Raw genomic sequence first — 27,134 nt, forward strand, 5'->3', positions numbered from 1 at the left:
CTCATGATCAGTTATAATGTTTGCAGTTCATGCAGTTCTCTTCACCAAAATCAAGGTCATTCCTCCCCTGACTTCTGGTGGGCCCAGAGAGGATTTTCTCACCCTGTCATCCAGGGCTTGGTGCCTGGCCCTGTGGTTGGGGGGCAGACAGCTGCTGCTGTGGAAGCCCTGTGAGGAAGCCTGTGTTACTCACTACAGCAGCCCACACTGACCCAGGTGGGTCATGCCTTTTCTCTGGGTTTTAGTCCTGCGCCATCTCTCAGGCCCTCGATTTAACAGAGAAGCGCCGAGTACACTCCTCCCCATCTTCTTCCCCTCTTTCTGCCACCAACAAATATTCAACAAGCATGCACTGTACACCAACGACGGGGGAGACAGGTGAACAAGACATACAAGAGCCCCTGCCCTCAGGGAGCTTACCCTCCAGTGGCAGAAACTGATATAAAAAGCCATGTTCTCAGTCAAATAGAAGGCACTGTGTGCTCAGTCATGTCTGACTCTTGCGACCCCGTGGACTGAAGCCCACCAGGCTCCCCTGTCCATGGAATTCTCCAGGCAAGAATACTGGAGTGGGTTGCCATTTCCTTCTTCAGTCAAATAGAATGATGACCCATAAAGAACTCTTCGAGAACTTCCTTGGTGGTCCAGTGGTTGAGAGTCCATCTGTCAAAGCAGGGGACACGGGTTTGATCCCTGGTCCGGGAATATTCTACATGCTGCAGAGCATCTAGGCCCATGTGCTGCAACTACTGAAGCCGGCGCACCTAGAGCCCATGGTCTGCAACAAGAGGGACCAACCGCAATGAGAAGCCCATGCACCGAAACTAGAGAGTGGCCCCCGCTCCCTGCAACTAGAGAAAGCCCATGTGCAGCAGGGAAGACCCTGTGCATCCCAAACTAAAAAAATAAAAATAATTTAAAAAATCTCACTTCTCATTCCTTCAAAGAGCCAGGTCCCCTCCTTGATGTAGAATGGCTTGTAGAAACCTAACTTATAAATAACCTTTCCTCAGACAAGCTGGTATGTTAAGTGGGGACAGCGGGCAGTGGGTAGCGTCTGTGCCGCCTGATGGTTGGTGACCTCTGCCGGCCTCGGTCTCTCCATCTGTGAGATGGAGAGCGTCGAGCCTTCCTCACAGGGTCATCGAGAGCATTCTGAGATCATGGATCGGCACAGTGCCTGTTTCACGGTAGCATGCCTTCTGTTCACTATCCCTGCCTCCTCTTTCCTGCTTGGAGCAGACATGGGAGCCTAGATTCACCCACCTCCTGGGCCCCTGCTGCAGCTGCAGGCAGGGCAAGAGGCTTCTGAGGTGACCCAGAGTCTGTAGGGTAAAGGCTGTGCCGGCAAAAACGGATTCCTGCAGAGGCTGGTGCCCCACTCTGCCTCTCCCGTCCCCTCCACCCAGCCGGCTGAGCAGAGGACCTGGAAGAGGCAGCCATGGACCTGTCGGGCAGGACAGTCATCCTTGTCGCGCCTTGAAGAGGCCCGCCAGGGATCTGTTCTTTGCAGCCCTGGTGAGCAGTCCCCGGCATGTGCCTGGTGGGCCCTCCCGGAGTCCCCTCACCCCAGCACCAGCAGCAGGGCCTGTGAGGATGGGCCTTCTGAGGACCATGGTTACTAAGCACTGGGTGGTACTTGCTTCACCTCACCCTGCCTTTCCCAACAATGCTACAAGTTAAGGGCTGTCACTGCCCCATTTTCCAGTTGAGGAAACCATGGCTAAGAGAGGGACTAAGAATTTGCCCAAACCACTCTCACATGTGACGGGACCAGCGCTTGAATTCACGTTGTCCAACTCCAGAGCTAGGGCCTCACGCTGACCCATATCCTTTCTGCCCTCTGTTACCCACCCCCCAAATCCATGCATCAAACTCACAGGGGCAGACAGTTCCCTGGGACCTCTTGGAATGCCAGGACCATGTGGCTCTTTGCCCAGCTTACATGAGTACTAGCTTCAGCACTTTTAAAGAGAAGGGGACAGTGTCCAAGAGCGCGGTCACAAGACAGACAATGCCCAAGGAACTGCAAGTCCAAAATGGCACAGCCGGAGTCCAGAATGGATGACCTGGAGGGCATCTCTCTGCATCCCTTCTTTTCCAGAAAAGAATATGGAGGCCCAGAGCGGTCAGAGGTCCTTGCACACAGAACTTCTAACCCCCTGCAGAGTCCCCAGCGGCCTCAGAAGCCGGGCACTAGTGCCCAGACCCTGGTATGGAAAGTGGGACTGAACCCAGCCCCTCCGCCCACCTGTTGTGTGACTCTCTGCAATTGAGAGCGTCCCTGACCCACCTGCAGGTTTCAGGGGCTTTATTTTATTTTATTTTTCAGGGGCTTTAGAGATGTGTGTGAGATCCCGGCCCAGCAGCTGGCACCTGCTAGGAACTCAGCCAGCTGTGGTTATTATTATCACTGTTGTTGGTTTCGAAGTTCACTGATGTTAGGCACCACTAAGTCTCTTAGGTGTTGATTTGTTTCTGCAGTTCTTCTGGAGTCATTCCTAGCTAGGCCCAGAGAGGGGACGATGCTCCCAGTCATCGCTGAACACTGAAATCCATCTCAGGGAGGGCTGAGCCTCAGCTCAGCGTCTATTTGGAATTACAGTCTGGAAGAATGACCAGGCGCTGTAGCCACGGTGGCAGCTATGAGTTCCCAACTCTTCCAGTGTGCCTGTGACTAGCGACTCATCACTCAACCTCTGTCTATGTCAAATTTCTGGGGGTCCAATGAGCGTGATAATCACTTGCCCCCTTACCCCCACCCCCCACCCCCAAGGGAAGTTTCTTGTGCTTATTTTTCAAGAGGGGCTGCCTGTAAAGTCTAACACCCCCCAGAGAGTACACTCCTTTTTTTTTTTTTTTTCTTTTTTGGTGAGGAGTGAGTGGGGACCAACCTAGACAGCATATCAAAAGCAGAGACATTACTTTGCCAACAAAAGTCTGTCTAGTCAAGGCTTTGGTTTTTCCAGTAGTCATGTATGGATGTGAGAGTTGGATTACAAAGAAAGCTGAGCGCCAAAGAATTGATGCTTTTGAACTGTGGTGTTGGAGAAGACTCTTGAGAGTCCCTTGGACCGCAAGGAGATCAAACCAGTCCATCCTAAAGGAGATCCGTCTTGAATATTCATTGGAAGGACTGATGTTGAAGCTGAAACTCCAATACTTTGGCCACCTGATGTGAAGAGCTGACTCATTTGAAAAGACCCTGATGCTGGGAAAGATTGAGGACGGGAGGAGAAGGGGACAACAGAGGATGAGATGGTTGGATGGCATCACTGACTCAATGGACATGAGTTTGAGTAAACTCTGGGAGTTGGTGATGGACAGGGAGGCCTGGTGTGCTGCAGTCCATGGGGTCACAAAGAGTCAAACACAACTGAGCAACTGAACTGAACTGAAGTGAGTGGAGAAGTTTCTCTTTGGGACAGAGTTACCAGGCAGTGACAATTTGGAGCAGATGTATGGCATCCTCCCCACTGAGCCCTGGGGAATAAGTGGTGAGACTTGCAGAAATCCTGCCAAATTCCAGATCCTCCTTCCCTCCCTCTCCTCATGGAGCCCTCCTTCTGGAGTCATCAGAAACCCATCAGCCTGATTTCGGTTTGGCCTGATCCAACTTCATTCCCCATGCTGAGGGATGCTGATGGGATGTCTTTGGATTCCACATCCTCTCACCTGGTTCTTCATGACCAAAGGCAACTAGACATGCAAAGACCAGGCTGATGAAGGGAGCAGCCTATAGCAACAGAGGCCAGTCTCTGAGTCTTCCCATCCGGCTGACCTGAGAGCCTGTATGGAGGTGGGAACACCAGGATGGCAGTTCCCTTACATCTTCTTGTTGTCTGGAGATGCCTGTGGGGCCTGATTCCTAAGGAGCAAGGTCTCCCTGGCTTCCCAGAAAGAACATGACCCCTGGATCTGCCCCATGATTCCTGCAGAAACCAGACAGTGGCTGGATAGTGGTTTTCTTGGTCTGTGGAAATGAGTCCTGGTCATTGCTGCAGTCTAATTAAACTCTCCAGGCAAGGCAGACGGGGAAAGGAAGGCTGGCAGGAATCCCCGCACCTTCTCCTATTGCTCCTGTTAGCATCTCCTCCTGCCTCAGATTCCCTGCCACTCTTACAGAGCTCTTGGTGAGACACTTTTTTGCACATCTTCTTCTTTCTAGGGTCACATTCTTGGTAGGGTCATTTTTGAATTTGTCCTCATGGTGAGACTTCAGAGTGAGGAAAGAATATTGCAGTTATAACGATGACTTTTCTGCAGCCAGAAAACCCACTTAGGTTTTCTTCCTTTAATTTACTTCACTCCAATGGAAATGTATGAGGCGTCTACTACATGCACATTTCAGTCCTGCTGCTGGAGAAACAGGGAAGGAGGGGTGCTGATGGAGGTGGTAGAGGAAAGAATGAGCTGTGACCTCACCATCTGCCTGATTCCCTAGGCAGCTTCATTTAGAGGCCAGGACCCGAGGTGGTCTTTCAGACCAGCCAGTGTCCAGGAGCACCAGCAGGACACAAACTCCTTGACAAACCTGCCTCTCACATGCAAGGGCCTCCTGGGTCCAGACTCCCTCAGCCTGGCCAACCTCAGCTCCCATCAAGAACTTTCCAGATCCTGGGGCCCAGCACCACCAGGTACCTCTCCTCCTTGAAAACATCAAGTACTTTCATCCTCTGGACCTTTGCTCAGGCTGTTCATGGAGCTCACACCCTGCCCTGTCCTCCCCTTTCCTGCCTCTTAAGACTTTATTCGAAGAATTTATCCACTTTCTTTGAGATGCCTTTCCTTAAGACTGCCTTACGGTACAGTATTTCTTCCTCTGTAACCTCTGCATGGTTAGTTAATTTAATATCTATTCTCTGAGTGTCTGTTTTATGCCTGATCCTGCGCTGGTCTTCTAGAACTAATTTAGCCCATCTTGCTTTCTGCTCCAGTGAGAATGGTTTTCATAGAGCCGGGGCTGAATCTCACTGGTTTCTTTATCCGTGTCTCTGAGCACCGTGTTTTGAACTTTGCTTAAAGTGTCAGACGGCGAGGTGGTTTCCAGCCTGGGCTCTGCCACTAATTAGTCGTGTGGCCTCGGGCAAATCTTCCAGCCTCTCTGGCCTCCTCCCTTCTGTCTGATGAAACGGTGATGACGATTCCCCAGAGTTGTCCAGCGGACGAGGCGGGGTGGAGGGAAGCTCCTTGAACGCTGGGAGCCCCAGGCCAACGGAAGAGGTGAGGTGGTTGTACCCACAATCTCCTTTCACTGGCAGCGAAGCCGCGTCTCTTCCCCTTCGCTCTCTTCGAATGTCAAGTGCACCGGCTTCCAATCCCTCCTCGGGGCGGGCCCTCTGGCGGCCCGGCATCCTAGGCTGCGGAGGATACCGGTGCAAACTCCAGACTCTCTTCGCACCCAGCGGCCCCTTCCCAAGGACTCGCCGAACACACCCTAAACCCTGTTCAGAGCGCAGCCCAGAACTGCAGCTCCGTGGCGCGGGCCCCGGCCGGGGTCGCGCATCTCCAGCCGGTGACTCAGGGCCGCTCGGTCCGGGAGTGGGTGGAGGTAGGCGGGACAGACCCGGGCCGCGCGGGGGCAGGCGCCGGGAGCTCGGTCGCGGAGCAGTTGGAGCCGAGACTGGCTCTGGCCCGTCGCCATTCCGCCGCGGGCGTCTGCCTCGCCGGGCCTTCCTCCCGCGCCGCTTCGCATCCGCTGCGCTCCTCTCCCGGGGCGCAGCAGCCCGGCACCCGCCGGGGCTGGAGCGCGGGGCGGGCTCTGCGAGCGAATGAATGGGCGCCTGGGGGAGGCGCGCGCCTGGGGCTGAAGGGCATTAGGACCGTGAGGATCGCTCCGTGCTCCTGTCTCTCCCTATCAGCCCCCCCACCCCCCACCTCTCTCCTTTTTCTGCTCTGCAGGACCGAGCAGCCCCGCGCGAGCGAAAACAAACAGCTGGGGCTGAGAGTGCCCCCCGCCCCGGCCCCGAGAGCACGCCGGCCAGGGCCCCTACTCCGGGCGTCCGCCCGCCCACCATGAGGAAGATCCGCGCCAATGCCATCGCCATTCTGACCGTAGCCTGGATCCTGGGCACTTTCTACTACTTATGGCAGGACAACCGAGCCCACGCAGCATCCTCCGGCGGCAGGGGCGCAAAGAGGGCCGGCGGGAGGCCAGAGCAGCTCCGAGAGGACCGCACCATCCCGCTCATTGTGAGTACGCGCTGCGCGCGGGGTAGGCGGCCGGGGAGCCGCGGCGCGCGTCCTAGCCCCGCGCGGCTGCAGAGGGCGCGGGGCCGGGCCGGGGGCTGCGTGCCCGCCGCGCTCCGCCGGCTTTGTATACGTTGGAGCATTCCTGTCCGTTGTTATGGCAACCTCTGTCGGGCTAGCGGGGCCAGGGCGCAAGGATGGAGGGAGGGTGACAGCGGGTGGGGGCTGGGAGAAAGTACTGCAAGTTTGGTGGGCCCGGCGTGCGCGCGCGGCTGGGAACGTGGCGGCGCTCTCGGCACTGCGCCGCGGGGCCCCGGGCGCAGGGACCGGGGGTTGGGGGCTTAGGGGTTACCCCCGCCTCACCCGTCGGCGAAGACAGCTGGACCTTGCGCACCGCGAGCGGGCAGTGGGAACCGCACGCTGCTAAGCGCGTCGGTGGCCGTGCTGTCCCTCTCTCCAGCCTCTTGGGGGCAAAAGACGTGGGGACGCTGGGTGAGGCATGGTCGCCAGGGCCTGTGCTGGACTTCGAGCCCCGTTCTCAGACCCGGTCAACTTGAACCTGCTTGTCATGAGGACTCCCTACGACTACCCCCAGGGTTCTCTGGATCGGGAAAGGTCTCGTTCTGAAGGCGTCCCTCGCCCCAACACCAGTCCATCACCACGGATGAACTAGCAGTGTCTGCGGCCAGCCCCGCGACGTCAGTGGGAGCGGCGGGGCATGGCTGGGGCGTCTATGGAGGTGCAGGGGTGCCCTCCGGGCGCTCTGGGGGCCTAGACTGGGGCGTGCCTGTCGCCGCCTCCGCCTGGGCCCCGGGTGACAGCTGTGTGAGGCAGGGGCACCTGTTGAGACGGGAGGCTCCGGGACCCGCGAGAGGCGCGCTCGGGCGGGCAGCGTCCTTCGGATGGGGGCGGATGGTGGGCGAGACTCTTGGGCGACCCTCTGGACTGGGCTGAGGGGCGGGGCCGCCCGGGGGCGCGGAGTGTGGGGCTGAGGGTGGGGGAGTGCAGCAGCGTGGCCCTTCTGAAAGGCCTGGCCTTGGGGAGGGAGCAGTGAGGAGCTCCCCTGGGAGGCGCAGGGTCAGGAGGGCGAAGGCTTGTGCGGGGGAGAATCTGAGGTCTTCGTGCCAAGGCAGCCGAACCCCAGGAAAACGGAGTGTTGTCTGTAGGGAGCTTGACGTTGTGGAAGGGCTCTCGTGTTCCCATCCTGTCCCAGATTCCGTGTCTTGTTACCTACCAGAAGAGAAGTAGCTATCCCCTGCAAAAGAGCATTTCCAGGCTGTGCCTGAGGAGACTTTGGGGTCGGTGGGTTCCCCCCAGCCCCATTCCCCATGCCCAGTTCCCCCCTGGCCGAACTCTCTGGGACTGCGCCCTGATTGGGTGAAACGCTCTGCTCTGGGCTGAGGGTCCCTGCCACTAGCACACTGTTTCCAAAGCACTGTGGACAGTTTGGACAGACAGGCTGATGAGGCAAAAAGCCTCCTGGGTCAAGATCCCAGAGAGTTGGGATCTGGGTGGACAGACAGATCAGAGTCAGAACTGGGCAAAGCAGGAGTGGCCCCTGACCGACCCCGGAGGCGGGGGTGGGTGGGCTTCCTCAACGAGGACTCATCCAAGCCGCCGCGTTCCTGCTCTCCAAGAGGGCCAGCTCTGGTCCAGGGTAGGCGGGCCTGGAGTGGCAGGGGAGACGCAGACTGCCCAAATGTTCTGTCCTTCTCTGTGGTGACGTGATGGGAGGAGGGTCTGAGCTCCAGGAGGATGGGAGGGGAGAGAGGAGGGGGCATGGAAGGGAAGAGCACAGAGGAGCCAAGTGCGGCTCAGAGCTCCAGGCTGGTCTCATCACAGGTGCCTGCGCTTCAGAAACCAGGCTAGGCCACTCAGACTGAGAGCCTTGGGAGGGTTTCGGGGGGGCTTGGGGGCGCTGCTGAAAGTGGGTGGCACTCATTTTGAGGGGGTGGAACTTGGAGGTCATGGGGGCTGCAGTGAACGTCCTCTCCTTGTTCCCCTGCCATGGGACTTGCTGCAGATTAGAAGAGGGCTGTGAACTGGAAGCCGGGTTTCAAGTATGAAGAAGAATCAGGGAGCCAGGAATGGAGGTGCAGGAAGAGAGGGAGAGTGGAAGTTCCTGAGAGTGAGCTGCAGAGCCTTCTCTGGCCACTCCAGGCATAGCCCGCTCCCTCGATGTTCTTAGGCTTTAAGCCCAGGATGTCTGTTCCCTGGGCGTTGATCCCCAGTCACACCCTGCCTTTGACATAGCCTTGCATTCCCATCTTCTGGGGTATTTCACTTCATTGGGATTCTCAGCCATTGGCCTGTCTCTTCATTGAGTGGCAGCTATCACTCAGGGACTGTGCAGGAAGCTTCATGCAACCCCATCTTGATGAGCACAGCAAGACTTAAGAAGTACTGTTAAATGAGTGAAGAAGGATTTCTGCCCATCTCTGGGAGCCATCAACGATCCAAGCTTCATATCCCACTAATACTTTATTCCAGCTCCAGCCTGACTCTTAACTAGAGAGCTAGAGGAATGTGTGTTCAGCGTCTCCAGGAGATAAACCCTTTGTTCAGCTTAAAAGGGGCAGGTGCAGCTGAAGATTTGCTTTCTGTCTGAAATCTGTGGTTAACCTCTCACTGGTCTTCTTGCCATTTCAAAACATGCCCCTGTCTAGTTGGGCCAGAATGCGCTGCACGTGGATTTTCAGATTCTTAGGGAATGATGCAGCCAGCTCTGCTGACAGAGGCTAAGAAAATTCAGACAGGCGTCATCATCCCTCCCCTGGGGGATCAGAGAGCAGAGCTGGGAAAGGGAGGGTCTGCATAACAGCCTGGGCCAAGAGGCAGCTCTGGCTTCACAGTGTCTGGGTGATCTGAAGCCAGCCAAGTTGTTTCTGGACCTTGGAGGCACTTGTTTGGCATTGTGGGGTGTCGGCATGGCAACCGGATGGCCCAGATTTCTCAAGGAGGTCCTGATTTTTAATATTCTGTCCTGCTGTCAGCCCATGTGTCATAAATTTTGATGTGCAAAACTGGTTGTAGAATCTGTAAAACTAAAGAAAGAGAGATACTGACTTCATCAGTAAATGGCTGCTAGTGAGGTGGCAGGGTCTGTGATTTTCTCCATGCTGTGCCTTATGGGCGAGGCAGTGGATTTGAGGATATCCACTTGAACCTACACTGATGCTCGCTAGCTCTGGACAGCAGCCAAAGCAGGAGGTGGAGGAGACACAGCTGGCCTTCAGTCTTAGGGCCTCACAGCCGGGAAGAACATTTGTGATTGGTTTGGTTTTCCATATGTTAAGTCTCCATTAGGCAGGGAGTGGGGGGCGGGATACTAAGGTGTTACACGGAATTTCACTTTACAGACTTATTTTTAAAAGACTGTCTATTGTGAGTATTTTTAGGATAGGTATACTCCTTTGCAAGGTCTTCTATTTGAAACCATGGAAGTTTTAGGCAAGAGTTTTCCCAAGCTGGAGTTTTTTATCCGACTGTTGGGGTACTGCTCAGTGAGCATGGACAAAAACTGGTATCTCTGGACCTTAGTTATTTTGTATGTTAAATTTGAATGAGGGTTAAGATTTTGCGCTTTCCCTACCAAGGGCACGGGTTCGATCCCTGTTCTAGGAACTAAGATCGCACGAGCCCTGCTATGCTTGGGATTTATTTAAATAAATAAATTTGGGTGAAATGATTAGTAAGGTGTGTTGACCCTTGGATAAGTTGATGATAGCTTCATTTCTAGAAGCAGATAAATGGCTTTAAGGGAGTTCTTTTGAACAATGTTGTGAGATTTATGGCTAATTGAAGGGATACCCCTGTCTGGTGTAGTTAGTTCCCCTGGTAACCTTAGAGCCTGCACAGGGATCCCTGCTTACCTAGCAGAAGGGAATATAGATGATGACTTTGCTAGCCCTGTTCTCTGCGAGCAGAGGCTTCAATTCAGTCTGGATAGGTTTATATTTTATTTATAATGTGTGCGTTTCAGAACTGTGGGAATTATGATTCGCCCAAATGACAGAAAATGATGTTATATTTAATTTGTGTAGGTACCACACAAGAAAGAGGGTGGGGAGGGAGAATCCCTAGTTCCTTTTGCCAAAATGTTTTAATTGAAAGGTCCCGATTTGCTCCTATTGGGCTCCCAGCCTGGATCATGTTGAGACCTGTCTGTAGGACCTGGGGATCACACAGAGGCCACAGGACCAATAAGGATCCTGACAGCCCAAGAGTCCCCTTCCTGGGAGACCCGAGTGCCGAAGACACAGGATCCGTTTTAGGGCTCTGCTCGTCCTCCCGCTGACCTGTCATTTCTGTGTTGTAACAGCAGTTCCCGCACCGGCTGCTCTGAGGGTGCTGGGCCTGGCTTTCCTCTTTGGTGACTGTGTTTGTCGGCTCTGTGGGCACACACCCACTCCCTGGGTCTGGAAGTGCCATTGAAGTGGACGTGGACGGGCGCTGGTGGGCCTGGCTGGGCCCTGGGACCGTCTTGCTGTAATGGAAGAAACCCCGCTGGGGTCAGAGGGGAGCCTGGAGCCGAGCAGTTCATTACAGTTACAAGATTGCATATTTATCCCCGTCGGCTTCTAGAGGAGATCTGAAAAACCTCCCCCCCACCACGTGAACAGGAGGGGCAGAGACGCAAGGAGGCTAAACAGGCAGGAGACCCGAGGAGCAGGGAGCAGAGTTTTGAGACTCAGGTCAGTGATGATTCCACACGAGCAGAAGTTCAGTTCACTGATCAGACCGCGTGCGTGGCGCCGTCACAGGCGGTCTACAGCTTGCTTTGGAAGCGGTCTCAGCTTCTCTCCCTTGAGCCCTGTGGTCTTTGATCTACACCCATTAGCCTCTGGAATCACTGATACCCCTGTGTTACGTTTCTGGGGGCTGCGTTCGTGGGACATGTCAGTGCTGTGTTAGGAGTTTTGCAGGCCTGAACCTCCTAGAATCCCTCCAGTAACCTAGTGAGGTCGGCCCCATCATCATGCCCAGTTAACATGTGAGTAAACTGAAGCTTAGAGGGAGACGGTGACTTACCCGTGATCTAGCACCAAGTTAAGTGCTCGATCTGAAGGTGTGTCTTCTCTGAAGCCCATGCTCTTGTCTTTTCTCTGAAACATTCTCAGGGCAATATCCAAAGTCTGATACATCAGCATGTCTTTCCTGGAGAGAACCTAGGTATCAACGCCTTGCTTTGCACTCACTCTGTAAACATTTGTTGGGGAAAAAAATGCAAAACCATACAGAACAAAATGTTTAATAGGAGGAAAAGTAGGATTATGGATAATCTTTCATAATTTGACCTTTTGACCTTTCCCAGCATTTTCTGTAATAAACATCTATTAACGTTATAATGATAAAGCCAATCACGATAATTATTTTAAAAATATTCAACGACTGAATAAAATCACTCTTGACTCCTTGATTAAAGTGTGAACTTCTTAACCATGTCTCATGCTTCTGAGTCCCACATCAATGCTTAGTACTGAGCCAGCAGAAAAGGCTAGAGACTTATTTGAATTATTCTGTAGGCCTCCAAGGAATAGAACTGGGGTTAATGGGTTCCCTGGTGGCTCAGACAGTAAAGAATCTGCCTGCAGTGCAGAAGGCCTGGGTTCAATCCCTGGGTCAGGAAAATCCCCTGGAGAAGGAAATGGCAACCCACTCCAGTATTCTTAGCTGGAGAATTCCATGGACAGAGGAACCTGGCAGGCTACAGTCCATGGGTTCGCAGAGTTGGACATGACTGAGCAACTAACACACTAGTGGGTGAAAGTTGCAGAGAGAGAGAGAGATTTCTTTTTACCAGAAGGAACTCTTTCTTGTTGAGCTGACCGTCCCTGGAATAGTCTGAAAGCTGGCCAGGGTTTCTCTTCACACTCGCTGTTGTCAGGTCAGTGCTTGCTTCCAGCAGCAGTTGGAGGAGGAGAAAAAGGCGCGTGGTCCTGACTGTCTCCAAAGGTGTCAGGCAGCTCTGTAACTGAGTTGGAAATAGGGCCCAATTATTATACCAGCAGACACCTGGCGCCCAGAGAAGCAGGGCTGGCCGAACCCCCCCAAGGTCAGGGAGGAGAGTGACGAAAAGAAAGCCATAACTGCCACTGTGCTGTCCCCTCCCTGTTCCTTTGGAGCTGCCAGGAAGGGAAGGAAAGGAGGCCGAGGCTGGCCAGAGGCAAGGCCACGGAGTCGGAAGTGCTGGTCTTCAGGATCTTTCCTGCTCCCCAGAACAAGGTCCCCAGAGGTTTTCCACCCACCTGAGGCCCCTTGAATCTGACCTTCGCATATGCCACTTCTGTTTCCCTCATCCAGCCTGGGGAGAGTTTCCAGGTGGCCTGGCCTGTCTCCTGGGGGCCCTGACCATTGCTTTCCAGGGTGGTGCCGGCTGCAGTGCTCTGAGCTGTGTTTATGGAGGAGGCCTGGCTCGCCAACACTGTGAATTTTAGCCACACCCTTTGTCAGTATCTGGTTAGAGACAGCGAGGCCATCGGAGGACTTCTGTGAACATTTCAGAACAGGTAGGAGTGGCAGACCAGGGGCATTTGGGGACAGAGTTAGGGCATCATTATACTCTGTAGGCAAGATAAGGCTCAGGCCTCATCTGGGGAGACACGGAGGCAAGTCTGCCTCAGGTGTAGCCTTTCCACTTTTCTGGACCCATTAGGAAGAGCTCCAAGTTTAGCTTAAAGGCACCAGTGCCACTTTCCTGCCATTCCATGAAGTGAGGTATGGCTCCATGTAGATCAGGGACAGCATTGTCTCAGAGCTCGGAGAGGAAGTGACATCTCTTAACATGCTCAGAATCGTGAGCCCTGCTGTTGTGGGATTTCCCCCGGGCTGTAGCTGGGTCAGGTCCAGGCAGAACAGAGTGGCCCAGGATGGAAGCAGACGTTGGCTGCCAGGGATGAGAGGGTGAAGGGATGGAGAGAAGATGCAGAATAAAGGACAGATGACCTTCTCTCCTGGGCTCAGCTCTGCTCCCAGGGGGCTGTGTGTCCTTAGGTAAGTCACTTCCAGTCTCTGGGCCCTTAGTTTCCTTATCTGTCAGATGAGACTTGAACTACGGGATCTCTGAGTTCCCTCTCAGCTCAAACCATCTTTGAATCTGTGGATTGTTCCTCCCAGAGTGAGGTGGCCCCAAGCCAGGACTCAAGATCTGATGGTGCTGGCATTAAAAAGAATAAAGCCAGAGGGTGAGACATACAAAAACCAGACCACTTGTGTTCAGAAGAGCGTGAAACCAGTTTTCATAAGGAATAAAATGGACCAAACCATCATGTTCTCTTCTCTCAAAACACTGAAGGGATGGTGCAGCTCACCTTCTGCTGAAGGAGAAGCCCATGGTATTTATGCGTGTGTCTGGGAGGCACCCAGACGCATCTGCAGGAGTGTCTCCGGGTGAACTTCAGACACTCAAAAATGCCGAATGAGGCTGCAAAGACCCCTGAGCAAAGAATTCATAGCTTCAAGCTCTTGGACTTTATTCAGAAGACAGGCTTGGAATTTGGCCACAGCCTAGAAACCCACATTGTTTGTAAAAATCAGTTTAAGGAGTTCAGAAGGTTGTCTGTCTCTTGGTAACCTTCAGCTTTTCATAGGTTACGTATACAGCAGATTAGAGCAAGCAAGATGAAGGCCTTGTTAAGAATTGCTGATACACTGAGAAGTGACAATTGACAGCAAAGGACCAACCAGCTGCATGAAGATGAAGCCACCCCCCTCCCCCTTCTGACCAGGTGCACACTGGTCAGAAATGCTGCAGGCATCATTTATTCCTTCACTTGACAATTATTTACTGGGCATGTACTGTGTGCCAGGACTGTTACAGGCTCTGGGAAAAGCAAAACAGGCAAGGTCCCTGCTCTAAAGAAGTTCACATCCTAGTGGAGGAGACAGACCATAAACAGATAAATATACTATGTGTTAGGTGATGGGAAACACTGTGACAATAAAATAAAGCGGCAAAGGGGGACAGAAAGAGAAGGTTGGCCAGGAAAGGCCTGCTGGATAAGATGGTGTTTGAGCTACAGCTACAGCATGAATGGAAAGAGTAAGCCATGCAGACATCTCAGGAGAGAGTGTTCCAGACAGCCAAAGCCCAGGGCAGTATGTCTGCAAGGTAAGCGAGGGGGAAAGTGGCCCGAGGTGAAAGTCCAGCTCATTAGGCCCTCTAGACCATGGCAAAGATGGGCTCGGAAACATGTCCCTGAGTCATCAGGAAGTGATCAATTACATTTAGTGTACCGGCTTGGGATGTCAGGGAGCTTATGTCATTCAGCTCAGAAAAATTTCCAGCAGTGTGGTCAAATATATTAGTAAGTGTTGGTTCTTAAAGAGGTAAACCTAGGTTTTCTGAAAGATGTGCTGTGACTGGAACACTTCATTTCCCTACGATGTGAGATCGGTGAGGTACTTGTGTGTCCTGAGTGTGTGTGTGTGTGTGTAGGTGTGTGTGTGTGTGTGGTGAGGCTGGTGGGGGGAACGCAGGGTGCTAGTGCCTGAAGAGATTTAAAAGACAAAAGATAATGGGGCCCTTGTTGAAATATTGGAGTAGGGGAGGACAGGGGAGGGCTCCGGGGGAGGGTTTTGTGTGGGAAGGAGAATTCCGCTGTGCGGTGGTACCTGATCAGACACTCCTTTGTTTCTTCGTCTGGTTCATCGTGTTCTCTTCAGGTGCATTGGGACTCTGGAGACGATGTTTTCTGGCAATGCGGGATCTTGGAATTCATGCATTTTCCCGTCCACTTCTGTACAAACAGATCCTGGAGGCTGAAGCATCCAGAGCCTTCCCTCAGACATTGGAGGGTAGAGACCTGAGCCCTGGCAGAATCAACAAGCCCGCACAGCTTTTTTTTTCCCAGGCAGGAGGTGGATGAAGGGGTTGCTTTTTGGAAGCGGGCTCTGCCTGGGCCTGGGGCTGCGTGCCCTGGTGCTCAGTGCTTCCCCAGTGCCCAGGCGTGACGCAGCTTCGTGTGCCCGACACACTGCAGGTGCTCTGGTTTTGTGGTTCAGTTCACCCTCAGCCTGTCAGTCGTGTCCTTTTAGACACTGTCCATTTTCCGACTTCAGATTTCCATCCCTTTATCTTCTCACAGTGGCTCTGGCTTTTAGCTTCTTTAAACAAACTGTTGGGGAGAGCTTCTGACATTTCAAGGTCTTTCATTTCAAGGGAGTCTGGCCTTGATGCCACTGCCAGAGGGAACCCGTGTTGCCTTCCAAAGTAGCCAAGTCAGTTCCAGGGCCCTTAGCTTCTGGCGCCTCACAAGTCTGTGACCAGATTCTTGGCTTGGAAGCCATCTTTTCCCCTTCCTGTGAAATCCCTCACTGGGTGCTTGGGGGAAGCTGGGAGGAGTGTGGGAGGCTAGAGGCATCATGCCAGGCTTTGGGGTAGAGCCCAGCCTGAGCAGGGAGAAAGAACCTGTGATCGATTAGTGATGTCTGCTCTGGTGTTGGTGCCTTGAAGGGATAAAGTGATGGGGCTGAACGACAGCCAGCCAACCCATGAGTCCAGAGGAAGAAAAGGACCCAAGGGACCTGCAGGGCCCAGGGAAGGCGATGGGCCTTTTGGAGTCACAAGCCAAGAGCGGTTCCAGGTAGAGAGCAGAGCTGCCCACAGGAAAGCTTTAGTACAGGCTTGGTGCCACCTTATGGGAGCAGGAAAAGGACAAGGGCCTTCTCCCAAAACAGTGAGCAGAAATGAACTTGCCCCTGGATGTACCCCCAAACTGCCCACTCCTGGTTTTTTGCAAAGCAGAGAACACAGCATCACCTAGACAGATCTTCCAGTCAAGCAGGGTTCCTGATCCACACCTGGGCAGGGGCTCAGAGCCAGGCTGGGGCCTGGGAGATCTGAAAGCCTGTATGGGGACAAAGCTGCTTGGCAAGCCAAGCAGAGAGAGTAATAAAGGGCCTGATCAGAAAATGAAACCTGTTGTGAGGCCCAGCCTGAGCAAGAGTATTCAGAAGAGCCAGACCAAGCTCCCTGAGCATAGTCACAGGGGCGCTGATGGGAGATGACAGCGGCCAGCAGATAGGGAGAGCCTTGCAGGGTGTGCAGACCTGTGCTAACCAGTCGAGTAGCCATGTGGCTATTGCATGCTCGAAATGTGGAGAAATTAGATTTTAAATGTTCTTTCATTTTAATTGATCTAAATATAAAAGCAGACACTCATTTCAGCTATTGGAAAATGTCTAGGAGTGTTTAGGAGAGCTTCAGTATAGGGAATCCACATTTTCGGCTGTAAATTTTATGAAACCTCAATATAGATAAAATATTTCTGGTGAAAGTTTAGTGTCTAATTTGAAATGTGCTGTAAGTGTAATGTACACACTGGATTTCAGAGACTTAGTGCAAAAATAAAAAGAATGAAAGTACCTCACTCATTTTTTGTATTATGTGTTGAAATGCTAAGATTTGGATATAATGGGCTAAATAAAATATATTATTAAAATTAATTTTACCTGTTTCTTTTTACTTTATGTGGCTTGTATTCTGTTTCTTTGGACAACGCTTCTCGTTACATGTGTTCATGACTCCTTCCTGAAGTGCTAGGAGATTGTCAGCAGAAGGTTATGTGTAAAGGATGTGGCTACATCCTAGTTTACCTTGATTTCAGGATGTGTCCCTTCTGGTCCAGCTGCTGCTGAGTCTTTAGTTCCTAATGCCTCATCATTTATGGGCACGGACACCTCCCAGCCTGGACCTTCATCCTTATACCATCATTAAAACCAAGGTCAATGTTTTCTTGCCGTGTCTTCTCTTTTTAAAAATCCCTTCTAAGCTCTCGCTGTGATGAAAATGGGTTTTGGAGGAGGGGTAAGAGCAGTGGAGGCAGGGAGCCTTTTACTCCTTCGGAAACTAGAGGGATTAGTTCCAGTCTGTTGCTTTTGGTGTTTCGTCTTTGTCCTGTTAGAGCCAGAATGACAAATAGGTCTCAGCTCTACTTGGCAACTCAGAACCTGTGGAAGTGGCATCCTGGAGGACTGTGGGGAGGATTCTGAAGTTGCCTCCAGACTGAGTAGGAAAGAGGTAGTTGACTAGCAATGTCTGTAAAGGGCAGGAAGGGGACTGTAGAAATGCATATTGTGTTTACTGATCCTACATCCACAGAGCTGCCATCTTTGAGCAGTTTTGCTCCACTTGAAAGATATGTGTTAAAAACATTGACCACTTTGAAGAAGCAAGAATGAGGCTTGCACACTTGTGCAAGGAGGAGAAGCTGGTCATCACCAGGGATTCGAACCCTAACTAAGAAGATGTGACAAGAACTTTAAAACACTGCACAAAGTTTTACTAACATTGTTCACTTATTTCAGTGGAGGTGAGTCGGACCAGCGTACTGGCAGCATTGGATACAGTTAAAACCATCTTGGAGATGGGTAAAACCTGGGGAGTCTGGGTGAAGAGAAGAGGGTTACCTCTTTTCCTTTTCTCTTCTTCCTCTTCCCTCCTTTAAAAGCAAGCTCTGTGAATCTGAGAACACTCTCTGCCTCTTGGTACCACGGTTCTGGTTATGGCTTTGTTCAGGATGCAGCATGAGGCAGCAGTTGTGGGCGCAGCCACTGGAGCCAGTGTCAAGGTGCATGTCCCAAGCCCTGCTGCTCCTTAGCAAGTTATTTAAGCTAAGTTATGTGCCTTACTTTTCTTATCTTAAAGCACACACTAAGTTCTGTGCCTTAATTTTCTTATCTGTAAAATGGGGATACTTGTAGTCTCCATTTCAGATGGTTGCTCTGAAATGTGCTATAAGTATAAAATATGCACTCAATTGCAGAAACATAAAGTGTTTGGATTAGTGTCAAGCACATAGTAAGTGCTATACTCATGTTAGCTTGCTGCTGCTACTGCTGTTGCTAAGTCACTTCAGTCGTGTCAGACTCTGTGCGGCCCTATAGACGGCAGCCCACCAGGCTCCCCTGTCCCTGGGATTGTCCAGACAAGAACACTGGAGTGGGCTGCCATTTCCTTCTCCAATGCATGAAAGTGAAAAGTGAAAGTGAAGTCGCTCAGTTGTGTCCGACTCTTAGTGACCCCATGGACTGCAGCCTACCAGGCTCCTCCGTCCATGGGATTTTCCAGGCACGAGTACTGGAGTGGGGTGCCATTGCCTTCTCCGAATGTTAGCATACAGGTTAACAATTCAAGTTATTATAAGTTCATTTCTGTATTATTTACTTAAGGCTGCATGCATCACAAATCACCATAAAATGTAATGACTTAAAACAGCAACAGTCATTTATTGTCTCTCACTGTCTCTGTGGGTCAGGTATTTGGGAGTGGCTTGGCCTGGGTGGTTCTAGCTTGGGGTTTTCCAGTGAGGTTACTACTGGCTGTTAGCGGGAGACCTCAGTTCTTCCCCACGTGGGCCTCTCTATAGGCCTGCTTAAGAGTCTGCAGGGGGTGGTGGCTGACTTTCCCCAGAGTAAGCAAACCAGGAGCCCAAGATGCATACTGCAAAGCCTTCTTGACCTAACCCAGGGATTCACATAAGCAGCAGAGTGATGAGGCCTGACTTACGTTTTGAAAGACCTCTGTGACTACTGGTCTGAGAAGAGACACAAAAAGGGCAGAGACAGAGACCTTTTTTCTTCTGCCTGCAACGTGCCAGGAGCCTGCCAATTGTGTTTCATGTATTTCCCCTCTAACTATCTTAGCAGGCTGGTGAGCTGAGTATTACTGTCCCCATCCTACAGACAAGGAACCTGACTCGGAGAGGGTGGGTTACCTGCCGACAGAGCCAGGATGTGACCGGGTTAGCCTGGCCACACAGATCTTAGGAAACACTGACTTCTCAGGATGCCCACACCATTCCCATGGCATACAAGGGGAGAGCAGAATTTGTGAAGGATCTTAATTCCCTCATGTCTTGAAATCAGGATGGGGAACCTAAGAAGGCCAAGAGATACAGATCAGACAGAGGAGTGGAGTGGCACCTGGTGATCTTGGCATCTGTTGGAGCTGGAGAAAAGACGAGGGGCTGGGCGAGTGTGAAGGGTTTTATGGACTAGAAGGATGAGGGCTGGGGAGACTCGCTGTGACTGGCTTAGTGTCTCCAAATTAGCAGAACCTTTGAAGTCAGGGAAAGCCTTAGTATTACCTGGGCCCCAGAGAATACCATGCCAAGGCATCAGACCCACGCAGCTGGGATGGACTACTTGTGGTAGTAAAATAAATGAACTTGATCACTACATATCAGCATGAAAGAGGCTTAAAAACATGATGTTAGAAGGGAAAAGAGAACCAGATTGCAGATGGCATCGTATGATACATTTATGCAAATTTGAGTAATGTAAAACAACTCCATCTATTGTTCCTGAAAGTGTGTGTGTATGTGTGCCTGTGTATTTCAAAGTATAATAATGGACCAAAGAAGATACAGAGCTCATTCCTGGAGGAGACGGGGGAGGGGACCAACAGAGAGTTCTGACTATCTTTGTAGTGTTATTTCAGGTTTTTAAAATATTAATAAAAGAGACAAGCTTAGATGATCTTATTTGCAAAGCAGAAATGGAGACAGAGATAGAGAACAGACATATGGACACCAAGGGGGAAAGAGTGGGTGGTGGGATGAGTTGGGAGATTGTTGTTGACATATATGCACTACTGATACCATGTATAAGACAGATAACTCATGAGAACCTACTGTAGGGCATAGGAACTCTATTCAGTGCTCTGTGGTGACTTAAATGGGAAGGAAATCCAAAAAAGCAGGGATATATGTAAACATATAGCTGATTGATTGTGCTGTACAACAGAAACTAACAGAAGACTATAAAGCAACTATACTCCAACAAAAATTAACTTAGAAAGAGAGAAACTTAAGGCCAATCTGATAATAGTTGAGTTGTTAATTTGGGAGGCGTTGTAGGTGATTCTTAATCTTTGTATGTTTTGGAATTAAAAAAACCTTCTTCATTCTAAAAGCATTTTAAAGGGAAAAGGAAAAGCTGGCACCTCTGGTTTGCTGGGTCTCAACTGCATGAAGATGGAGAAGGAGGGTGGTGGACGGCAAGACTTCCTCCTTGCCCCCCACCACCAAAGCCTGTCACCCACACAGCACTGTTTTCACTTGCCTTGGGGGGCAGCGAAGTGATTCTGCTTTCTCTGTGCTGGATGCTGGGGTGTGTGTGCTCTGCACCTGAAGACCAGCCCCAAGGCAGGCATGGGGATCTGGAGGGTGGGGGCTGCGGGTGGGGGTGCTGGGGTGGGAGATGGGGGTGGTAGAGAAAGCACTTTCTTCAGCAAGATCTAAGTTTTGGGGTGCAAGGGACTGGAGGCAAAGAAGGGTCAGCAAAGGATCAGATGCTAGAAACTGGGAGTCCCATCTGTGAAAGGACAGGAATAGTAACAATGTGTGTGTTGGACTTCCCTGTTGTCATAGCAGATAAGAATCCACCTCTCAATGCAGGTGACATGGGTTTGATCTCTGGTCCAGGAAGATTAGAGAAAGCCAGAGCAAAGCAATGAAGACCCAAAGCAGCCAAAATAAATATTAAATAAACAAATAATAAATAAATAAAAATGGACGTCCCTACCCCCCTCTCAGGGTGAGGGGATGACAAATTCTTTTGAGAGAAAAGGATGAGGTCAAAGACCTGCAGATTATGTTTTATTGTTCTTTTTTCTCCCTTTGGACATGATGCGTGTTTAATATACAAGAGATGGGAAAATAGAAAGGACATGAAAATCACCCCAAACCCACTGTTCAGGCTTACCACTAGCGACATTTTGGTGAACAATCAATTCAGATCTTTTTTGGTGGCTTTTTCTTAGCGAAATCAAACATCTTTATCCTGTTTTGTACCTGGTTCTTTTCATATAACACTTTATCTTTCTCTGTCACCTTACTATGTCATTGTCTTCTTCCAAATATTTTTAATGGCTGCCTAGAAATTCCAGAGGGTGAATGGTTCATAGATTATATAATCACAGTTCATAGATGGTAGATACTTAGATTAGATTGAACAATATGAAATTGTTTTTCTTAGGTCCAAAATAATCAAATGTTGGCAGTTTCATATGGTTCAACCAAATGTTCTCCTGTTTTTTATTTTCATAAACAGCATGACAATGAATAATATCCTTGTAGGTAACTCTTTACACATAGCCTTGATGAATTCCTTAGATAAAAACCTAGAAATGGAGTTGTTGAATAAAATATAGGAAAATAAAGACATAATCAGATAGGGCTGGGATTAGGGGGCCGTGAGTGTTGTAAGTGCAAAGCTGCATCCTATCTTTAAAATTTTGATATTTGAATTAAGAAAATATTTCAGTAAAATATTATCTATGTTGATACCTAAGTTTTTTTTTTATTTTTTGGTGCCCTTTTACATTTTTCCACCTGAGCTGAGTGCCTCACTTCCCTCACCCTAATCCCAGCCCTGGATAACAGCAGTGTTTGCCTTTTTGAGTTGTTATGAGTGACTGCATATAAACCTCTCAAAACAACATTCATGGCAAGTGAGCTCAGTAGATGTTATGTCCAATTCCATTCAGAAAGCTAGAATTTAGGGTGCAACAGTGAGTGAGCCCCGCTTGGGCCTGGAAGGGAGATGGTGAGGGTGGGGAAGGTTGTGGGTGCCATCACAGGGCATGCACTAAGAAGAGCAAAGTCTCTGCAGCCCTTACTGAGGGCGTGATGATGTGGCTAAGACTTCATTCTTTTCGCAAGACAATTTCAATCAAAAAAATTTTTTTAACAAATATATACATTCTTTTAAAAATTATTTCCCATTATGATTTATCACAAGATATTGAAAAAAGATCTCTATGCTATACAATAGGACCTTGTTGTTTTTCCATCCTATATGTAATACCATTCTATATATAATAGTTTGTGCCTGCTAATCCCAAACTCCCAGTCCATCCCTCCTCCACTCCCCTCCACCCTTGATAACCACAAGTCTGTGAGTCTTTTTCTGTTTCCTATATAGATTCATTTGTGTCACATTTTAGAGTTCACATCTAGGTGATATCACATGGTATTTGTCTTTTTCTTTCTGACTTACTTCACTTAGGGTGTTAATAGGTCTATCTACATGATTTCATTCTTTTTATGGCTGAGTAGTACTCCATTGTATATATACACCACATCTTTATCCATCCATCTGTCAGTGGACCTTTAGGTTGTTTACATGCTATGAACATAGGGGTGCATGTATCTATTTGAATTATAGTTTTGTCCAGATGTATGTTCTGGATTGCTGGGTCATATGGTAGTTCTATTTTGGATTTTTTTGAGGAAGTTCCATACTGTTTTCCATAGTGGCTGCACCAGTTTACATTCTCACCAAGAATGTAAGAGGGTTCCCTTTTCTCTACACCCTTTCCAGCATTTGTTATTTGTAGACTTTTTAATGATGGCCATTCTCACTGGTGTGAGGTGATATCTTGTCATAGTTTTGATTTGCATCTCTCTAATAATTAGCGATGCTGAACATCTTTTCATGTGCCTATTGGCCATCTGTGTGTCTTTTGTGGGGAAATGTCTATTGAGGGCTTCTGGTGGCTGAGACTTGAAAGATGAGCATAGCTTGGCTGGACATGGAGAGAAAGGGGACGTTAGACAGGAGATATGGCCTGAGCAAAGGCACAGCATTTCTGTCATTTTCTAAGGTTTTAGCCTGGAATGCGGGGGAGTAGGTCAAGAATGAGACTGGATGGGTGGGGGCAGACCCTGGGATTCCGCCCTGAGCCAAATATTGATTCTGTCCCCAAGTCACACTGACTACAGGAGCACCCAGCCTGGAATCACCTGCTGCTGCTTCCGGGGGTGCCGCCTTCCCAATAATTGCAATATTGATGCTTACTACTGACTTCTTATTTTCTTACGTTTAATTGTAGTAAAATACACATAACATAAACTTCACCATATAAACCGTTTAAAAATGTACCCAGAGGCATTAAGTACATTCACATTGTTGTGCAACTGTCGCTCCCATCCATCTCCAGAACCTTTTCATCATCCTAAACTCAACACCATTAAGTACTAAATCTTCATTCCTTCTCCAGCCCTGGAAAACCACCATTCTACTTTCTGTGTCAATGAATGTGCCTATTCTAGATACCTCTTCATAGGTGGAATCATACAGTCTGTCTTTTTGTCACTGGCTTATTTCACTTTAAATAGTTTCCTCAAGGTTCCTCCATTTTAGAGCATATGTCAGAATTTCCTTTATTTTTGAGGCTGAATATTTTCTATTATATGCATATACCACATTTTGCTTATCCATTCATTTACTGATAGACGCTTGGGTTGTTCCCAGCTTTGGGCAATGGTGAATATGGAGATGCAGCTGTGAACGTGGGTCTGCAAATATCTCTTCAAGAGCTTGCCCTCAGTTCTCCCATATACATACCCAGAAATGGAATTGCTGGATCATATGGTAATTCTATGTTTAATATTTTGAAGAACTGCCATCCTGTTCTATTCTTACTATTTTTCCCAGGTAAGAGAGCTGAGGTACCCTGTGCATTGCCTACCTCTAGAGAAGCTCCCTGATTGAATGAGACTCACGGAGGTTGAGTGACTTGCCCCAGGCTCCACAACTGGAGGTGGTGAGAGGGTGAGGTCAGAGCAAATTCAAACCCAGAGGCCAAAGGCTCCTTATTTCCAGGCTATTCCTGCTCTCTCAGAGGCCTGGCTCTCCTCATCCTGGGAGGAGTCTCAACCTTCCTTCCCTCTTCCCTCCCTTTGGGGCAGAAGCGGAGGATACGGCCTTTATGGAGAGCCCCAACCCTGTGCACCAATTAATTGCAAAGTTGCCAATGATAGTTGTGACTCTTAGGAAAAAAAGGGGCTGGCAGGTCCAGCGTCCATCACTGAAGTTCAGGAGAAAAACATCAGCTTGGGCTGAAAGTGAAAGTCGCTCAGTCGTGTCCAGCTCTTTGCAACCCCATGGACTATACAGTCCATGGAATTCTCAGGCCAGAATACTGGTGTGGGTAGCCTTTCCCTTCTCCAGGGGATCTTCCCAACCCAGGTCTCCTGCATTGTAGGTGGATTCTTTACCAACTGAGCCACAAGGGAAGCCCCTGTGAAGGGTACTGACCTCACTATGCAACTTGAATTGTCTGCAGATGGAGAAATCAGCTTGGACTGCTTATGACTAATAAAAACTCAGAGCCTTTGTCCCATGCCCACGCCACTCCCCGAGTGGCTGGGCCCCTGCCACTGTGTCATCAACCCAGCCTAGCTAGAGATTGCTTCTTCTAAGCTGATCCTGAGTGCCTGGGCAGCCTGGGTTAGCATTTGTACCACACCTCCATTGCACCTGCTTATGAGCACTCTAAACCTACAGGGCCTCCTGGGTGCTGGGCCCAGGGTAAAGAACTTGACTCATGTTCTCTGACTTGACTCTGTGAGCTAGGGACTGTTAGTGTCTCCATTTGACAGATGAAGAAGCTAGGTTCAGAGAGTGAGTGACCTGTTTGCTGTTCCAGCCAATCCTTTGCGATGCTAGAACTTGCACCAGGCATCTAGGCTGCTCACGGTGGACTCACACAGGAGAGAGAAGTCCTTTTTAGCTCCAGACTTATTAGGTTTGGGAGGTCTCATTTGAAGCCCCCACTTAAATCCCTAGAGTAAGAGGGAGGAAAAGAGGCATGATTCCAAAGCTGTTGGACCCCAGTTCCTTGCTGGTCTTCCCTCCCCACTTTGCAGGGCTCTGTGAGCTCTGGTGGTGCGAAAAGCTCTGTTGCAAGCAGGGATGTATGGTCTTCACACCAGCCTAGCTCTCCATCCTTCTGGGCTCCACATGCTTCTGTGACCTGGGGCACCCTGGCTGCTCAAGACACTGATATCCCTCTCTCCTCCCGGGATGCAGGCCTGTGGCATTTCTGAGACTTGATTTTTCACAGTCCCAGGGCGCCGACAACTCAGCCCCCCATCACTCCAGTCTTCTGTCCCAGCATACAGGTGTTGCAGCTGAGCCTGTCCCCAGGGCCCATCTGAACCCCAAGACACCAAGATAGTTGTTAGAGAAATGATATTCCTTTTGAAATCACTTCCTGCTGGCCTGGTGAGCACTTGCACACACACAGCGTGTCAAAGACCAGGTGTTAGGACTATTAATTTTCTATAAGTTACGTGGTGGGGATTTGCCCCAAAGGACCTCAGAGAGATGTCAGAATTGACAAAGATGATGTTTGCCCTTGCTAGCTGAGTTTTACTTCACGTGCAGACAATTCAAGCTGCATAGTGAGGTCAGTACCCTCCACAGGGGTCTGGAACCTGGGACCACCCTTGTCCTCTAAAGGCGATTCCTTGCATTGTTCCTTTGTATACCATCTGCTTGGACACGCTGTGTGTTGGAGCACCCCCTGGGCCTGCAGTCGGCCATGCCCAGGGCTGAATCTTCCACTTTATTGATATCTTATTATTACTGTTACTGTGCCGCAGCCACGCTGCCCTCCTGTCTTTATATCGGCACATCAAGTTGTCCTGCTCCAGGTCCTCTGCACAGGTGGTCTCTCGGCCTGGAGCCCACATCCCCACTCCAGAGCTGACCAAGACAGCTCCTCTCTCCAGGGTTTTTTACCTTGCATTATTGCCTTCTCCACACTTATCACTCCTGGAAATGGTCTTGTTTATGTGTTCTTTCCTGCTCTCCAGCTCACCCCCTTTACCTGAGAGCCCCCTTTTGTACCACCAGAGTATGGCCTGCTGCGTGGCTACCTGTAAATATGTGTGGTTACCATGGGGAAGGTGACTGGACCTCTCTAAGCTCTCTAAGTCTCTGTTTCTTCATCGGTCCAGTGGCATAATTAGTCAGGAGGGTTACACTAGAAGAGATACAGCAGACTTCCCAGGTGGCGCAGTGGATAAGAATCTGCCTACCAGTGCAGGGGACACAGGTTCAATCCCTGGTCCAAGAAGATTGCACATACCACAGAGCAATTAAGTTTGTGCGCCGTGACTACTGAGCCTGCGCACACTAGAGCTGGTGCTCTACAGTAAGAGAAGCCACCGCAATGAGAAGTCCATGCACTGCAACAGAGAGTAGCCCCCACTGGCCACAACTAGAGAAAGCCTGAGCAAAGATTATCTTATAATAAATTATTTATTATAAATAAGCACAACCAAGAATAAATAAATTTTAAAAAATGTTTAAAAAGAGCTATACTATGCTGCTGCTGCTGCTAAGTCACTTCAGTCGTGTCCGACTCTGTGCGACCCCATAGACGGTAGCCCACCAGGCTCCCCCATCCCTGGGATTCTCCAGGCAAGAACACTGGAGTGGGTTGCCATTTTCTTCTCCAATGCATGAAAGTGAAAAGTGAAAGTGAAGTCGCTCAGTTGTGTCCGATCTTCAGCGGCCCCGTGGACTGCAGCCCACCAGGCTCCTTCATCCATGGGATTTTCCAGGCAAGAATACTGGAGTGGGGTGCCATTGTCTTCTCTGGAGCCATACTATACACACGTGGCAAAGAGCAGGCACATCACAAATGATGGATCACTAATGTCATTCACTTGAAATCCTTGAGAGCAAAGAGCATGTCTGTGTCTTCGTGCAGGAGAGTGCCTGGAGCCTACCAGTAAACGCTGACTGAATCAGTGGGAAGCTGACCACTATTGGTAAGGCTGCTGTTTCTTTGCTCACAGCTCGGCCCTTCATGGGCTGTATCACCCGTGTCTTGGTTGCCAGGACATTGATGTGTCTGGGAGATTCACACTGAGCCTCTTACAGGTCCTGATTCTTGGACTCAGGCAGTAAGAAGCTTGGTATAATACTCCAGGAAGCTTTTCCAGGATAGGACAGATGGTGACGGTCATGTTAAGACCATGGACCCTGTTAACTGCCTTGGATTCAAATCTAGCTGTGCTGTGCTTGGTTGTTTAGTCGTGTCTGACTCTTTGTGACCCCCTGGACTGTAGCCCGCCAGGCTCCTCTGTCCATGGGGATTCTCCAGGCAAGAATACGGGAGTGGGTTGCCATGCCTTCCTCAGGGG

General features: G+C 50.1%; 1 protein-coding gene across 2 annotated transcripts in view; it reads left to right on the forward strand.

The window, feature by feature from the left end:
• The first annotated feature begins 5,105 nt into the window (after nucleotides 1–5,105).
• Nucleotides 5,106–27,134, forward strand: part of GALNT16 (polypeptide N-acetylgalactosaminyltransferase 16) — a 92,426-nt gene continuing 70,397 nt past the window's right edge. Inside the window, exons 1-2 of one of the 2 annotated variants that reach the window (XM_065940536.1) lie at nucleotides 5,106–5,223; nucleotides 5,902–6,192. In XM_065940536.1, the coding sequence (XP_065796608.1) occupies nucleotides 6,016–6,192 (177 nt within the window). In that variant the 5' untranslated portion in view covers nucleotides 5,106–5,223; nucleotides 5,902–6,015. Of the gene's footprint in view, nucleotides 5,224–5,268; nucleotides 5,552–5,901; nucleotides 6,193–27,134 lie in introns of those variants that run through there. The other variant, XM_065940535.1, reaches the window with a different exon arrangement.

The sequence above is a fragment of the Muntiacus reevesi genome, chromosome 7 (assembly GCF_963930625.1).
Source record: "Muntiacus reevesi chromosome 7, mMunRee1.1, whole genome shotgun sequence".
Classification (NCBI taxonomy): Eukaryota; Metazoa; Chordata; class Mammalia; order Artiodactyla; family Cervidae; genus Muntiacus; species Muntiacus reevesi.